The 16,032-nt window shown below is 41.3% G+C and overlaps 1 protein-coding gene across 1 annotated transcript in view; it reads right to left on the bottom strand.

The window, feature by feature from the left end:
* Nucleotides 1–619: 619 nt before the first annotated feature.
* The window catches only part of LOC124260807 (MICOS complex subunit Mic10-like), a 41,626-nt gene continuing 26,213 nt past the window's right edge, over nt 620–16,032 (bottom strand). The window contains exons 3-4 of the mRNA XM_046695125.1: nt 3,796–3,905; nt 620–828 (exon numbers count right to left, since the gene is read on the bottom strand). Coding sequence (XP_046551081.1) covers nt 805–828; nt 3,796–3,905 — 134 coding nt within the window. The 3' untranslated portion in view covers nt 620–804. The remainder of the gene's footprint in view (nt 829–3,795; nt 3,906–16,032) is intronic.

Genomic DNA, 16,032 nt, shown 5'->3' with positions numbered 1-16,032 from the left:
CCGAGACTGTTCATGCTTGAACTTTTGTCACAACACCTGCAAATTTTCAACATTCTGCAGTTCGTACATTCAGAGCTACAGATTGCGGAAGATGCCTACACCTCAAAACTGCAAATCTCCTCTGAACATCTTCATTTGTATATGTCTCCAAACCTTTTGAGCCAAATGGATTGTACAAATTAGATAAGTGGAATTTCGCTTTCAAAACACATTCAATTGTTTTCGTACTCATATAAGAAAAGAGGGTGGTGCTTCATTAATGCTCATTCGTATGTGTATATGTATCGAGGACATTTGTACCAAGCAATACCACAAAAGGTATCATTTACTTTGAACCTGTGAAGTTTCCTGTGACATGAACACTTATTTAACAATTTGCTGACATTAACTTTCATTTGAAAGTTCAAATTATCGTGGAGGATCATATGACAAGTTGACAACACATACATACAATACAGTGCAAATTGCAAGAGTAAATTTACATTTGCATCTGTCCCATACATATAGATGTGTTCACATGACAAGTATACTCATGACACGAATGCAAACATTCACACTTATATATAGAGGTGCATGTGAACCAGGTGTCAGTTATTGGAAATGAAAATGACAGTTTTCATTGTATTGTGACAAGTCTTTATTATCATGCTTTACATAGTTCATGCCACTATTCGTGATTATTACTGTACAAAGAAATCCTGTACTTATCTGGCTACAAACCTACGTTTCAGGTCTCAACACTCAACAACATATGTTCAGTCCACACACTCTGCTGAATTGTCTGTTCTGATTTATCTCTTCACCTCAGCTGCTATTGGGTTCATGCACCTGAAAAGAGAGAAAGGTATGAAAACCACTTTTACTAAAAATACCAGAGTACCAGTTGTACAGAATACACCCTTTTCACAGTCAGTCCTAAAAGTAGAGCCAGTATTACTCTTTCCAGTTATTATTCACTTTCAGGAAATTTGATTTACTTCATATTACATATTGCATTATGTTTTGTGAACAAGGTTAGAAATAGCAATCAGCTGTACATCTGATTTTTCCCCATACTACTAGTGATTTAGTTATATATTGCCTGGTCGAGACTCGATTATTTACAGACCTCCGCCATTTAGTTGGAATACTGATGAATATGGCGTTAAACAATAAACAAACATCATCACAGCATTTCCACTTTTCCCTCCAATGTTTCAGAGCTCTCTTTAAACAGTCATATGTACAAATGTTTCAGAGCTCTGTTTATACAGTCATATGTACAAATGTTTCAGAGCTCTCTTTAAACAGTCTTATGTACAAATGTTTCACAGCTGCTGTTTATACAGTCCAATGTACAATTGTTTCAGAGCTCTCTTTAAACAGTCATATGTACAAATGTTTCAGAGCTCTGTTTATGCAGTCCAATGTACAAATGTTTCAGAGCTCTCTTTAAACAGTCATATGTACAAATGTTTCAGAGCTCTGTTTATACAGTCCAATGTACAAATGTTTCAGAGCTCTCTTTAAACAGTCATATGTACAAATGTTTCAGAGCTGCTGTTTATACAGTCATATGTACAAATGTTTCAGAGCTCTCTTTAAACAGTCATATGTACAAATGTTTCAGAGCTCTGTTTATACAGTCCAATGTACAAATGTTTCAGAGCTCTGTTTATAGTCATATGTACGAATGTTTCAGAGCTCTGTTTATACAGTCCAATGTACAAATGTTTCAGAGCTCTCTTTAAACAGTCATATGTACAAATGTTTCAGAGCTCTGTTTATACAGTCCAATGTACAAATGTTTCAGAGCTCTGTTTATAGTCCAATGTACAAATGCTTGTTTGTTTATTGTAAAATAATGCACTCTGCAATATTCTAACCATATGACAGTGGTTTGTAATAACTGAGTCTATTCCAGACAAACCAGTGATTTACATCATGAGCATTTATGTATGCAATTGACATGTGTCAACCAAGTCAGAGAGCTGAACACCCAATCTCTAAAGTCATATGAGAAAACAATTTAAGTGCAATGAAGGTGATGCGTTCAAGAATTCATGTTATTCCAGATTCAAAATGCCCATCAAAGGCTAAATATTCCTTCTACTTTTACACTTCTTACTAAATCTTGTGGAAGGAGTATATTAGGAAATTTCTAATATAAATACCGAAAATTAAACAAAACATAGCTCAGAATAAAACAAAAAGACTCCTCTACCTCTTTCATTTATGTCGCCTTGATGTTGCTGGAATATTGCTGAAAGCAGTGTAAGACCGTACTCACTCACTCACTTTCATTGCTTATTTTCTACATTGAAAATAATAACCATACTTAGGAACAGAACAAGGTATATTACTAGGTACTGTTTATGCACGGAACAGTTTGAAAATTCACCCTTTGAAGTTGTCTGGTCTATTTGCTAACAAAAAGTTAAAACTACAAAATATTTCTTTCTAAGTGTGAAAATATGGTATCTGTACTTGCTACAAAAAGATACTGTGTGCATAGGAAATAAAAATAAATTGGAACAATATGTGTACACAGGTACAAATGTACACTCTGTGAATAGTGAACCCATGTCATGATGTCAGTGGTTTCAACATTAGCATGTGATTCTAGATAAACTGGATGGAGCACATGAATGTCAAAAACTGATGTCCATTTTGGAATCCTAATCATTTGATTGTGTTAAAAATTATAAGGATAATGAACTGCACATAATGCACATCATCATTAGGCTACTGGGATGATCTGTGGGAGAATTTCTCAGGAGATTGCACATTGCCATTGTGACTGAAACATCATTTCAGCACTGTTGAGACATTTTCCGAACGTCCATGGGTTACAACACCAGGACAAACAGTAACTGGTGTCCCATCCTCGGCACAGGTTCCGCACAGCAGAGACTATTGCAAGACTTTGGCATATCCATCCCAACACTATCAGGAACCACATCATCGAGAAAGGTCAAGAGTGGAGCCAAAATTATGTCCGTTTACCGTAGTGGTGGAGGTGAACAGTTGTTTAGACAAGGTGAACAGACAAGTTAAACGTTTCCTGTTGTGATGCATGTCAACAACATCTACAACATCTTGGTCTCAAGCCTCTGTCTAGGAGAGCAGTTTCTTGGCGCTGGTTCCATAATGACTTGGGGTTGGATAGGTGCACCTCACAGGACCCCTTTAGTTGTTGCTACTGGGATACAATTCTCGGACCAGTGGCAAGTCTGATTTTTCAAATGGCAAAATCACCAGGTAAATATTTGTGACTTGGCATCAGTGTTTAAAATAATGTAGCAAGCCATTCCATGAGCCTTCGGAAGTCCATGTGATAAAATCTACGCATCAGTGATGTACTGCTGTTCTCGTTTCCCACTGTTGGCATACCTGTTGTTCAGATTGTAATATTGTTGCCTAACCTCTGCCCTGCATTAAGACTCATAACACCACTGTCACGTACATTAAACATCCTGCTCTGCTGTATTTTTATGATCTCAATATTCACCTATTAAAGTCTGGATGCTTTTCGTTGTTTATATATTTACAATGTAGAAAAAAAATACCAAAGCACAGTTTCTTTTTGTGGCTAGTGCAGAATGTGCAGTTGTGTTCAAAAATTATTTGGTTGTTTACATCTGAACAAAATGCTCATGTGCAGGTGCATTTCCTGAGAAGGACAGGGTTTTCCTCAGAACTATTAAGCAGTGATGAGGACAACTGATGATCCCTAAAAAACATTTTTTTTTTATGATGCAGTGGAGTGATTGGCCACACATATCCTTACTTTTAGATAACATTACAAGAACTAACTTTAATAAGTTTGCCGCTAAGTCTGAATGGTCTCTGGAAGTCATTCTGACAATTTGCATATCCCATGCCAAGTCCAACTCCTGCTCCAAAAGCCACTGGCCATGGACGACCTGAAAGTACCAGATGATTGAATGAAAATCCATCCATCCATCCATCCAAACACATTACATTCCTTGCATACAGGAAATTAACTCCTGTATGTGTCTGATTCTGCAAGAAAGGCATCTGTTATTGTATTCCCAAAGCAGGGTGGGGAGGGGGAGAATTGCATGTGCATGCATGTTCTTTATTGGTTGGAGGTGTTAATCCCTTGAATTCTGAATCTGCAACCACCATAAATGATTCTTTCACTAGTACATGATTAAAAGCCATATGTGGTTTGATAACTGTCACTGTGGTGTACAAGTTTTTAGAAATCATATTGAGACAATTATTGTGTACAATTAAATTTGTTTTATGTTAAATATATTGTTTATTTAAATCAATGATTGCATCACTCTGTAATAACTGGCAGTTTACAGCATAAAGAAGGCCCTTTTTGACAGCTGAAAGACAACTGGAGGACATATAGTACCACTTTGCCAAATGCCAGCAACAAACATCCCTCTTTTGAAAACAAATCTTGATTAGACTTATGTTCATTGTTTGGCACAAACAAAACGCAATAATTGTGTTTTGACAACAGTAAAATGTCAAACTACACTAAATATCACTTGTCCTGGTGAACCAGGCAGCATTTTCAGGGTTCGAAATACCCCATATATTAGCATGCCACGGCACAGTAAATATTGAAATGGCACGGATAAAAAAGGTTCTTGGTGCCCTTAAGGCATGCCTAAAGTTTTCGAGACATAACTCACCTCTAGTCATTTAATCCCCAAAACAAAACACTTACGCAATGACAAACAGGCAAAAACATTTATTGACTTTATCGCCCAGGAAATCAGTGGAATTATGACGGATGATATAAAAAAATGTGGTTGTTTTTCCATTTAGAGTGATGGGAGTACTGATAGTTCGAGTATTGAGGAGGTAATTGTGTATGATTGATATATTGAACAAGTGAACCTGTCCCAAAAGTCTTCAAATTATCATCATCATTGCTACAGTCATTTATTCTGAAGAAGATGTGGGCACACTTGATTTCTGAAAGGCACACTTAAAATCTTTGCCTGGTGCCCTAAGGCACACTTTAAAAAAAATGTATTTCTATCCCTGATTTTTAGGGAGTAGTTGACTGACAAGGACTCTATATTTTGTGACTTGTACTGATCAGCCAAGAGCTAGCCATCAATGAACCCAACCAGTCTTACTCACTTTACATAAAAAAACGGAATGGCGGGTAATCTACTGGTTATCTAAGAGTTCACTTGTTACACCAAGATACCAGGTTTGAATTTCCACATGGGGAAAATGTGTGCAGCCCATTTATGGTGCCCCCTGCCATGACATATACTGGAATATTGCTAAAAGTGGTGTAAAAGTATACCCCCTCACTCCCAGTTAAGGAAACCCAAAAAATGTGTCATTAAATCAGGGTAAACAGCCATGGAGCAATCAATATGCCAAATGGTAGAATGCTTGACTCAAACCTTTGCCCCTCAATTGAATAATGCTGACAACTTGGGTGCATGGGGTTGTAAAAACAGGCATCCTGTACATTTTGACAAAGATGTAATTTTCTGAATAAAATTGATATTTTATACTTATCCTGACTCATGCTCTTTTGCTTGTCTCCTTCCTCTTGCGAACGTTAGTGGAACACTTGTATCTCCTATTGAAGCTCCCTTCAATAAAAAACAGACGTACTCACCACTCACTACTCACCAAGAGTTATCTGTCTGGCCGTTTTGGCGGGAAAGCGGCGCCACCGTACTCCCATGCTTCACTCGCTCCGAATTTGAGCCCGACACTTTAATTTACAGGGAAATCCAAAGTGTCTAGTGGGGAGGTTGGGAGGGCTTACCTCATGAGTCAGGATAAGTATAAAATATCAATTTTATTCAGAAAATTACATATTTTTCCTTATCCTGACTCATGCTTATTGCTTGTAGAATCCGTCCGATTTGGTGGTGGGTCAAGCTACTTCTGGATTTCATTTAGTGATTTACGTCTTATATACCTCCTTATGGGAACTTCTTGTTGGCACTTCTATGTTACTGCTAGTCTCTGCTGCTGCTGTAACCCGGTACTTCCAGCTGTCTCTGACGGGGGGACCACAATTGTTAACTTTTGGTCCTTGCTTCTGTTAACATTTTATGTGGATTTTGCAACTCCATCTCTTGATGCGAGCATCAAGTGGAGAAGCGACCCTTTCCTGTACGAGTATGTCCTTACAAGTACTGGGTCATATCACTTATGCTAGTCTGTCCGAGACGTGCATATAGACTCTAAAGCTGAACTCTCCTGAGTGTAGGCTTTTGCAAGTCATGTGATAAAAGGGCGAGACTCCGACTCAGCACCTTTGTGGGACTGTCAATTGTTGTGGTACAACAAGTGGGCCGAAATGGTGAATGCCAGAGACGTCCTCGGTGGCGATGTCCCTCAGGTAGTGGTTGGCAAACACCATGTCCCATTTCCAGAAGCAGCCCTCCATTATCGTCCTTTTAGAGCAATTCCCATGTAGAGCGAGTGTTGACGCCAGAGCTCTAACTTTATGTGGGTTGGAGGCTCTTGGAGGATCAAGTCCTGCTGCGTTGTAGGCCCGTAGTATGACAGTTCTGATCCAGATTGATATCTTAGTGCGGAAGACCTCCGTCTGTGTCGCTGTTGATATCAGGACGAAAAGACGCTTGAATTTCCGTCTCCTGGACCTGGATCGTTGTAGGTAGACTTTCAATGCTCTCACTGGGCACAAGGATAGGTCCTGCGTATCCTGTGGTCCAAGGACTGATGATAGTTTTGGGACGTGGAACTGTCTGTCTGGAAGACCTGGCAGTTGATTCTTTGCTATGAAGTCCCATCTCAGTCCCATATGCAGTCCCAGCTAGTGTGCCTGCTTTCGCTGCCCTGGCGGAACATCCTCTCTTGTTCAAGCATGCCTTGATATAGTCCACACGTGTAGCCGGAACACCTCTGGGTTGCCGTGCGCCTGCTTTGTGTGAGGATGTACTAGTAGATTCGTCCACTCTGGTAGTTGCAGTGGAGGCAGTCCTTGTTCTTTTATGAGAATGGGGAACCATATTCTCGCTGACCAGTAAGGTGCGACCAAAATCAGTTGTAGGTCCTTCGTCTCACTGATTTTCTGCAACACCCTTGGTATTAGAGCTGGTGGTGGAAACGGTAAGCGTTTAGTCCTTCCCAGGAGATGCGTAGAGCGTCCGTTGCCCATGCTCGTGGATCTGGTATTGGTGAGACGAATGTTATCAGTTGATTGTTGAATCTTGTGGTGGAGAGGTCTATTAGTGGTGCTCCCATCTCTTGTATGATCTGCTTGAAGATCTCTGGATGTAGCATCCATTCTGTTGAGGATGGCTGCATTGGACAGGATAGTGCATCTTGTCTGTTATGCTGGCCAGTTGAAAGCAGAGGTCCAGAAGGTTCGCCGACCTTGTTGATCCTTCTGTGTATGTAGAACGCCACTGTGGAGTTGTCCGTATGTACTGTCAAATGAGCATTCTTCAAAATGCTGGTCCAGTGGAGTATGGCGTTTATCACTGCTTTCATTTCCAGCATGTTGATGTGCAGATCTTTCTCGTCTATGGTCCATATCCCAGCTGACACTTCGCTGTCGAGGTGTGCTCCCCAACCTTGGAGAGATGCGTCCACATAGAGATGCGTCTTGCACTCTCCGGCTCTGCTAAATAGGTGCTTCTGCGACCATCCGATCTCTGAGTCCACCATATTAGATATGGTTTTAGTCTGTCCGGGAGTCCGAAGGGGTCCGGATCGTCCAGTTGTACATTCACGAAGACCTGTAGTGGGCGTAGTTGTAGACTCCCTCTGCGTGTCATGTCCTGTGCTGATGTGAGAAGACCCAACAGACTCTGCCACTTCGTAGTAATAACGGAGAGAGTAGTGCTTGTCCGACTCTGTGACTGCCATCGTTGTAAAGTCGATATAAAGTAGTCTGGCTGCCGTCACCCAAAGTCCGTCCAACGTATGTTGCTGCAATTCGTCTGATGAATCGTCTTCAAAGTTGACAGGGAAGGTCTCTAACCCCGTGAAGGCAGCCAAATCATGTAGGTCCCGTCTAACTGGACTGTAATTGAGGCCTTCCTCTCTCGTTGACAGGTTGTTGTCACTTGTAACCCATTTCCGTGCCCGGTGATGAATTCGGACAAGAGTACCCCTCTTGAACTGCATTACATGTCCCTCAGTCTTTGTGCCGGAGAAGATCTTTCCCTTCCAGGGTGACGCTAGGTCCAGTCCGCCATCGTGTCCTGGTGGAATATCCTTGAAGATCTGCTTAGCGATCTGCATGGCGGTCTGCGTGGTGCGTCTGTATGGCGCCCTGTGTGTAGGTGATCGTCTTTTAGTCCGGGATTGCCTTCCTGGCAATGTATTCCTAAGTTGGGATTCCCGTGATGATCTGCGAGGCGTTGTTGATGTCCTTGATGTAGGTAGTCGGCGTGAAGGTCCTTTATTAGGCTCATCATCTGTTGACGGTCTCTGAAGATTGCGCCTTCCTTCGCGCAGGTTGCCGACGCCATGTAGCGTTCTGTTGAGAGTCTGAGTACTGCGACATCTCTGCGTTGTAGATGGCCTGCGCGAATGCCTTCGCGCAGGCTCGTTGACGTCCTGTAGAGTTGAGTGCTGCATTCTCTTCCTTAAAGGGTGACGTCTGTATCAGATCCACTGTTATGAGAGCGTTGATCGTCCTTCGCTCGGGATCTGCGTGGAGACCTGTGTGAAGACCTGCGTGGAGACCTGCATGGAGATCTGCGTGGAGACCTGCGTGGAGATCTGCCTGTTGAGCTGCGTCTGTAGGGGGATCTGCGCGGAGAACTGTGTGGAGGTGAGCGTCTCTTGGTTCGTGAATGCCTAGGTGAAGCCCTTGACGATCTGCGAGATGTTGATGACGCCCTTGAGGCTGTGTCCGGCTGGGCCTTCGCTGGCTGTTCATCTGAGTCGCCATCTGAAGGCGAAGCGTGCCGTCCTGCGCAGATCTGCTCCTGGTTCTGGGTGTCGCTACGCTGGAGGGCCTCTCCGAAGTATCGTCAGTGTTGGGTCCTTCGTGCAGGTCCAGGTCGTCTCTGCGGGTGATGACTTGAGCATGAGAGCCCTGTGGCTGTCCATCATGCGATGCTCTTCTTTCGGGAAGCGCTTCTCCATCATCTCCATATCTGCTGAGAGAACTGCTGCATGAAGGCCCCGGGTTGAAGATCTGCGATGATTGTAGAGCTGCCCTCTCTGCGCTGGTAGCGATATGGTCCAGGGATCGCTCATCTGCCGCCAGCGTAGATGGTAACTCGCTGCTGCATGAAGACCCTGGGTTGAACGTCTGCGATGATTGTAGAGCTGCCCTCTCTGTGTTGATAGCGATATGGTCCAGGGATCGCTCATCTGCCGCCCTCGGACTGCGTGCTGTATCTCTGGGATGATCAGCAGCAGCTCATCATGAAGTCATCTCTCTTCCATCGGGACGATATCGGCCAAAAGGTCCCTGTAGTCTGCGCAGACGTCTTAGGGGTGTGAGGCTTCATTCTGCGTAGAGGATGGCTTCATCTTCTCCGTCTGCGTGGAGGGGTTGTCCGATGTAGAAGACCTCTTCTACGAAGTAATGGCGGACAACATCCCACGCCCATCCTCCGAGGACACCTCCGGCAGGTCACTGGATGGAAGTAAGTCGTCTGACAGCAGTAGACAGCTCGTGAAGAACTTGTAAAATCGCCTGGATTGTCACCAGTACGCCTAAGTACAGAGAAATTTTATTTATTAATATGAATTTCTGTTAAATGCTGATAAAGATTACATCGATAGCTGGAAGTACATGTTGTTGTGCAGCTAGGGCACAGTCAATGCGGGTCTGCAGCAGCGAACCTAAACCTACAACGAAAACAGGTTTTCATGAAATGTAAACAACTGAACAATCACGTACAAAAAAACGTGAATAAACGGTGAAAATACGAATAAATTTCAAACCATATTGTTGAAGGATACTCCCTAAACCCCTATAAAGGTAATTTATAGGGTTATAACTAAATAATCAAAGGATATAGTGCCGTATAGGAGACACAGGTGCTCTCCCAACCGTCCACTAGGGCGAAGAAGGAGAGAGTGAAGCATGGATGTACGGTGGCGCCACTTTCCCGCCAAAACGGCCAGACAGATAACTCTTGGTGAGTAGTGATTTTACGTCTGTTTTTTATTGAAGGGAGCTTCAATAGGAGATACAAGTGTTCCACTAACGTTCGCAAGAGGAAGGAGACAAGCAAAAGAGCATGAGTCAGTATAAGGAAAAATTTCTTAGCTTCTCGACTTCTTGACTGATTCCATCAGGAATCTGGAATTATGTACTAGATAACCCTTGTTAAGTACTTTCTGTCCATGCACATGTCCAATGTACTTTTCTGAAAACCAAGAAAACTGGTGAGTTGAATCCATTGGTGGATACGGCAAAGTTCATGAAGGCTTGGTCACTGTTACATTGCCTCAATGTCCTGTGGGATAGAAAATAAGGTTTGGATATTGTAGGAAATGGAAGTTTGAAGCCAGTTCTTAAAACCATTAGCAAACAAGAAGACAAAGTCATCAATATCCCCCGCAATGGCAAAATACGCTTCGTGATTATGTCTACGAGTTATGATTATGTCAAATATTTAGGTGTGTATATAGAAAGGTGGAAGGAGAGTATTGAAAGGTTTTTAAAGTTCTGCTCCAGAAAGCAGCACTATCACCAATTTCAGGCTAAGTCAAACTTGTTGCCAAGGAAATGCCAAAAATATTTTATTCAGAATTCCAAAACTACCAAAAGGCACCAGTACACCACAAGAGCAATCTATGTGCCAAGTTTGGTGAAGAAATAGTGAACAGTTTTAGAGTTCTGATCCGGAAAAGAGCACAACTACCAATTTCAGTCTAAGTCAAACTTGTTGCCATGGAAACGCCAAAAATATTTTATTCAGAATTCCAAAACTACCAAAAGGCACCAGTACACCACCAGATCTATCTACGTGCCAAGTTTGGTGAAGAAATAGTGAACAGTTTTGGAGTTCTGCTCCGGAAAAGCACAACCACCAATTTCAGTCTAAGTCAAACTTGTTGCCATGGAAAGGCCAAAAATATTTTATTCAGAATTCCAAAACTACCAAAAGGCACCAGTTCACCACCAGATCTATCTATGTGCCAAGTTTGGTGAAGAAATATTGAATGGTTTTAGAGTTCTGCTCCGGAAAAGACAAATGTGCACGGACGACGCACGCACGCACACACGCACGACGCGCGCGCGACGCATCGGACGGAGTCCATTTTAATACCCCCCGCAAAATGCGTTGCGGGGGATAATAAGCTTCGTCTGATCTGAAGCAAGAACACTTAGCAGAAAATCCCCCAAAGATCTCAAGCAATGAAACTTTGTAGAAAGAATACAGGGTCCTCAGGCAGAAACTTTGTTGAAAGTGCGCAGTACTATGAAGCAAAGAAACTCTGTAGAAAAGACCACAAGGATCTGAAGAAAGGGAGACTCAGGGCTCTAAAGCAAAGGAAATTTCAAGAAACTAGCACAAGGATCTGAAACAATTAAACTGTTTAGACGGTGCCACAAGGATCAGAAGCAACAAAACATTGCCACAATAAACGGAAACAATGAAACTTTGAAGAAAAAGCCACAGGGCTCTGATCCAACAAATCCACAAGAGGTCAAAGCAGGTGAGTAGCTGGGAAAGCATTGCTTAGATGCAATATTTAGTAGTAAATGAAGTTAGTGTTGAAGGCACCACTGTGTGAAGCCACATTGAAAGCAAAAAACGTTGAAGCAGTGGAGTAGTTGACTATCAGAAAACACACAATGGCGAGTTTTTGACATACACAATGCAGGGATGTAATGTCACAACATGAACTACATAGTTATTGGTCGACTTGTGAGTAAGCACATGACCACAGGTGAAGTAACAGATTGTCCAAGATCTGGAAACCAGAGGAAGACCAAAGACTGGAACTACCACACTGTTGGATGCTGGTCTGAGCTAATGTTGTCTGATCAAACTCATGATAAGCACAGGCATGTGTTTTGCAGGACCTGGAAAACTGGAGGTTGAGGACAATGTTACTGACTGCTTTTTTCGTGCATGGAGAAGTGTTAATGAAGCATATCACCCAGGTATGATGCATTGCATGAACCATAACAAACATCTTTGGGACTATCCTGGGACATCTTTGGGACTATCTTGTACACCTAGTTCAAGCTAGAGATCCTCCTGTTTCAGGACAGTGATTATACATGCAAGAGGTGGCAACACTAGTAATTGGTGTGGTACCAGTGGTGGCTCATACAATCACAATAATCATTTTTTGAGACCCTGCATGGTGTTGACATTGTTTTATCGCAGAAAGTGAATGACCACTCTCCCATGGTGTGGTCGTGCGTTATCGTCCTGCAAAAATGGCTGCTTGACAATGGTGTTTAGGTCTGGAATAACAAAGGGTTTCAAAATCTCATCCCAATACCTTGTGGCAGTCAGATTCCATTGGATGTGATACAGAGGTGTGCGGTGACCATTGCTGAAGCCCCCCCACCAAACCTGTTTCATTCCCTAACGTTTACGTCAGAAAACTTTTCACCCGGACGTCTGTACACATGAATACAGCCATCACTGTACTGCAAACAAAATCTAGACTCGTCAGTGACCTTAAATTGCTCTCACGCAATGGTCTGATCTGAGACACTCATGTTGTCTGCTTTTCAGAGGAGACTTCTAAGGGCGGTGACAGTTCTTTGACGTAACGCTGGGATGACGATGAATCTGTCAACGATTTGATATTCGTGGACGACTAGGGTGGCGTTGTTCATGGACTTCTCCAGTAGTTTGGAAACGAACTCATAGTCTTCTCGTTGCCTCCTGGATCCACCCAATAGCTATCCCCCTGTCAGCAATGATTAGACGGCGACGCTGAGGAATGGTTTTCAACATGGGATTGATCTGTGTTCCAAACGTGGTTTATAAGGAAAACTTATGTTCAGGGAGATTTGCACCATCACGTACAATGGCAGGTTTGGGTGTATTCGGGAGAATGAGACCAATGGAAGCTATACTTGCAACTAAAAAATGTGGGAAAATTTCCAACTTCAAACCCTTCAAAATTCTATTGGTTTATCCATCAAAACATGACCTTTAAACCATTACCAGTTGTCGATCTAATGTAATCATTATTTTGCACCCAATCTCTGTAAATTTTCAGCACAATAACTAAAAGCTTCTGACCCAAAATTTTCACTGTTCATTGGATTCTTTTGAGTAGTATATATGAATTCAGAAATTGATTTTCCATTCACAACATGTTATGACTTTCATGCAAACATGCCAAAGATTTTTCATGAGGTGCACATGAAAATGGTCATGGTTAAAATTCAAATTTACAGTGAAACAACTTCACTAAATGTTTTTTTACATTTGACATGTATCATGCCTGTTTCAATGACCGAAAAAACAGAGTCCTAATTTGACGTTTGATTAAGAGAATGCTTCCTTGATTCCAGGATTATCCTGAGACAAGAGACTGATTCATGTGATATAAATGAGTTTGACCCGACATGGTAAATGATATGATGGGCAGCTGGGCACTGTGATTGTGATCAATCTATGGTCATCTGACATTCAATGACTAATGCAAATCTCAGCCAGATGCACCTGTTATACTGTTACAACTCTTTATGTCACTAATGACACGAAATATATCAATAGTGGCGACACCTTTTTATAGAACATGCTCTACTTACTGTCAACAGTATATAAAAAAGTCGGAGGTGCTTGATTATCGGTTCGTGGTTGTTGAATGGGGTAAAATAAGCAAGCCAGTTTGTTGCTACAATAAATATGATATTTAGAGAATCTATATTATGCATTTTCTGTCAACTACACTTCGTTTCGATCCGTGAGTAGACACAATATATATGACAGTGAATTCTTTGAATAATGTGGACCAAAGTTATAATTATTGGTAACTGCCAGTTGTCTGTGTTTGCCACGATTAGGACCCCATCGCGGGGGATCGACTTATGCATGAAACATACCATTTTGACACTGATTTTAAGGGTCAAGTTTGGGGGTCGTCTTATCCATGGGGTCGTCTTATAGACGGTCATATATGGTAATACCATGTGCATACATACACGTCTTCAACTAAGTATCAGCAAACTACATGTTTAAAAAATGGCAAATATACTTTACATTCTGACAAAATATGAATGCTTCCCAATTAACATTGGGTTGCTTAAAAGAAAATTCCAAATTTTAGCCTGAAATTGTATATTTATTTGAAAAGTTTAACTATAAATCGTATATTTATAATAGTTATCCTTTCTCACATATTGCACTCTCTCTCTGTTAGGTCAACCACGAAGTTTCCACTGCTAAGCAAAATTGAACAAAGTTTCTAGTCTCCCTGAGTCCCTCGCTTGAATGCTCCCCACAGCTCCCGTTCTTGGACGGTTCAGTGCCTTGCTAAAAGCATGCAGCACAACCTCCGGTTGACCATGTGACTTCTTGTCATTCTCGCCTTGGAGCAACATAATAGTAGAAATCTGAGAAGTGGGGATGGTTGGGGAGGGGAGGGGAGGGTGTCAATCGAGTGAGATAGGATAAGTATTATAAATATAGAATTTATAGTTAATATTTTCAAATTTTTAAAACTTATCCTATCTCACATATTGTACTTTTGCCACAGTGGGTTGCCGATTCCCTGAAGTCTGGCAGATGAGGCATTCTCAAAATTTGCAGCTATATTTGCCCTGACAATTCCCTTTTTAATTGCTTCTTAAAGAACCAATAAACTTTGTTTTTTGTTACGCTTTTAACCATTACATATGAAAGATTTGTGGTTAGTCTTATGCGGAACACCAAATTTATTCTTTAAAAACTTGTGGTTAATTAATACCGAGCGATTAAAAGTGGCCTACATAGCATTTATCCTCAGACTGGCGGATGTTCCCGACAGGGCGCCGCCATTTTTGAAAATCGTAAAGTCTGTTAGAATTAATGAGATTATAGTTTGTTTTCATCAAGTTAGAAAATCAAAACTACTTTCTACTCGTAGTTAAATATGTATTGGAGTCATAACCAAAAGGATTTTGCATGACACAATTTATAACATAACGATTTCTTCCACGGAAGCGAGGTGGGGGTCGAAGTCATAATACTGCGCGATAAATTTCTTGCTACATTCACATGGTTAATGTCCACTCACCAGTATGTAGATACTAGTCAATGTGCGCCTTTATATTTGGTCTTATAATCCTAATTAGTTTATTATCATACTTGTATGCATTTTGAAACTAAATAAAAAGCAGACGATCTGCTGATACTTATAGTGAATTTATAACAGAACTGTAATATCTAGACATTTTATAGTTTGCCAGTGTGAATCATAATTCGCACACACACCCTAGTGTATGGTGTCTGTCTCATTACACTTCACGGGCGAAAACAATGATTCTGTTGAATGCTACGACAAATGAATAAAAACAAAATGCAAATATTAAAATTAAAACAGATTTAAGTTATAGGAACAATATCAGGCCATTACCTTGTTCGAGGAATGTATCCATCAATATCCACAAAACTGTTCCAAATGATGTGTCTTTTAACAGTTTAATATACGAAAAAGTGATAAATCTTTTCAGGTATTGGTGTATAGTCTCATTGGTCACCCAAGATAGCACACCTGGGAACTAATTGCATAATGTCCGCCTTTCTTTAGAAACAGTAATTTAGTTAGCCAATAATGGGCAATCAATCAATGTATTGCCGGTTAATCCTTTGAAAGCAGGACGTTGTTTTTACGCAAACACTACACGACAGAGTGTATTCAGTATAGATTAGTAAATCTACATACATAAACACTACCTTTTGACAATTCCGCTGTGTAAGATAAAAGTAATTAATCAATCAGCGTGTTATCGGTTAATCCTTTGATCGATGTTTATAATGTTGAATATTTACTCCAGACACAAGAAATGCCAAATGGGAACCTTTGTCGGGTAATCTAAGTGTGTTACCACTAATTATACCTGTTAACTGACCATCAAGTGAATGATGACAAATAACATGTGTAGGTTTATACCACCTAACACGGGTTACA

This window comes from Haliotis rubra, unplaced genomic scaffold, assembly GCF_003918875.1.
Source record: "Haliotis rubra isolate DU_JTF1 unplaced genomic scaffold, ASM391887v1 Scf777, whole genome shotgun sequence".
In the NCBI taxonomy this organism is placed as follows: Eukaryota; Metazoa; Mollusca; class Gastropoda; order Lepetellida; family Haliotidae; genus Haliotis; species Haliotis rubra.
This window is presented reverse-complemented; position numbering and strand designations above follow the sequence as displayed.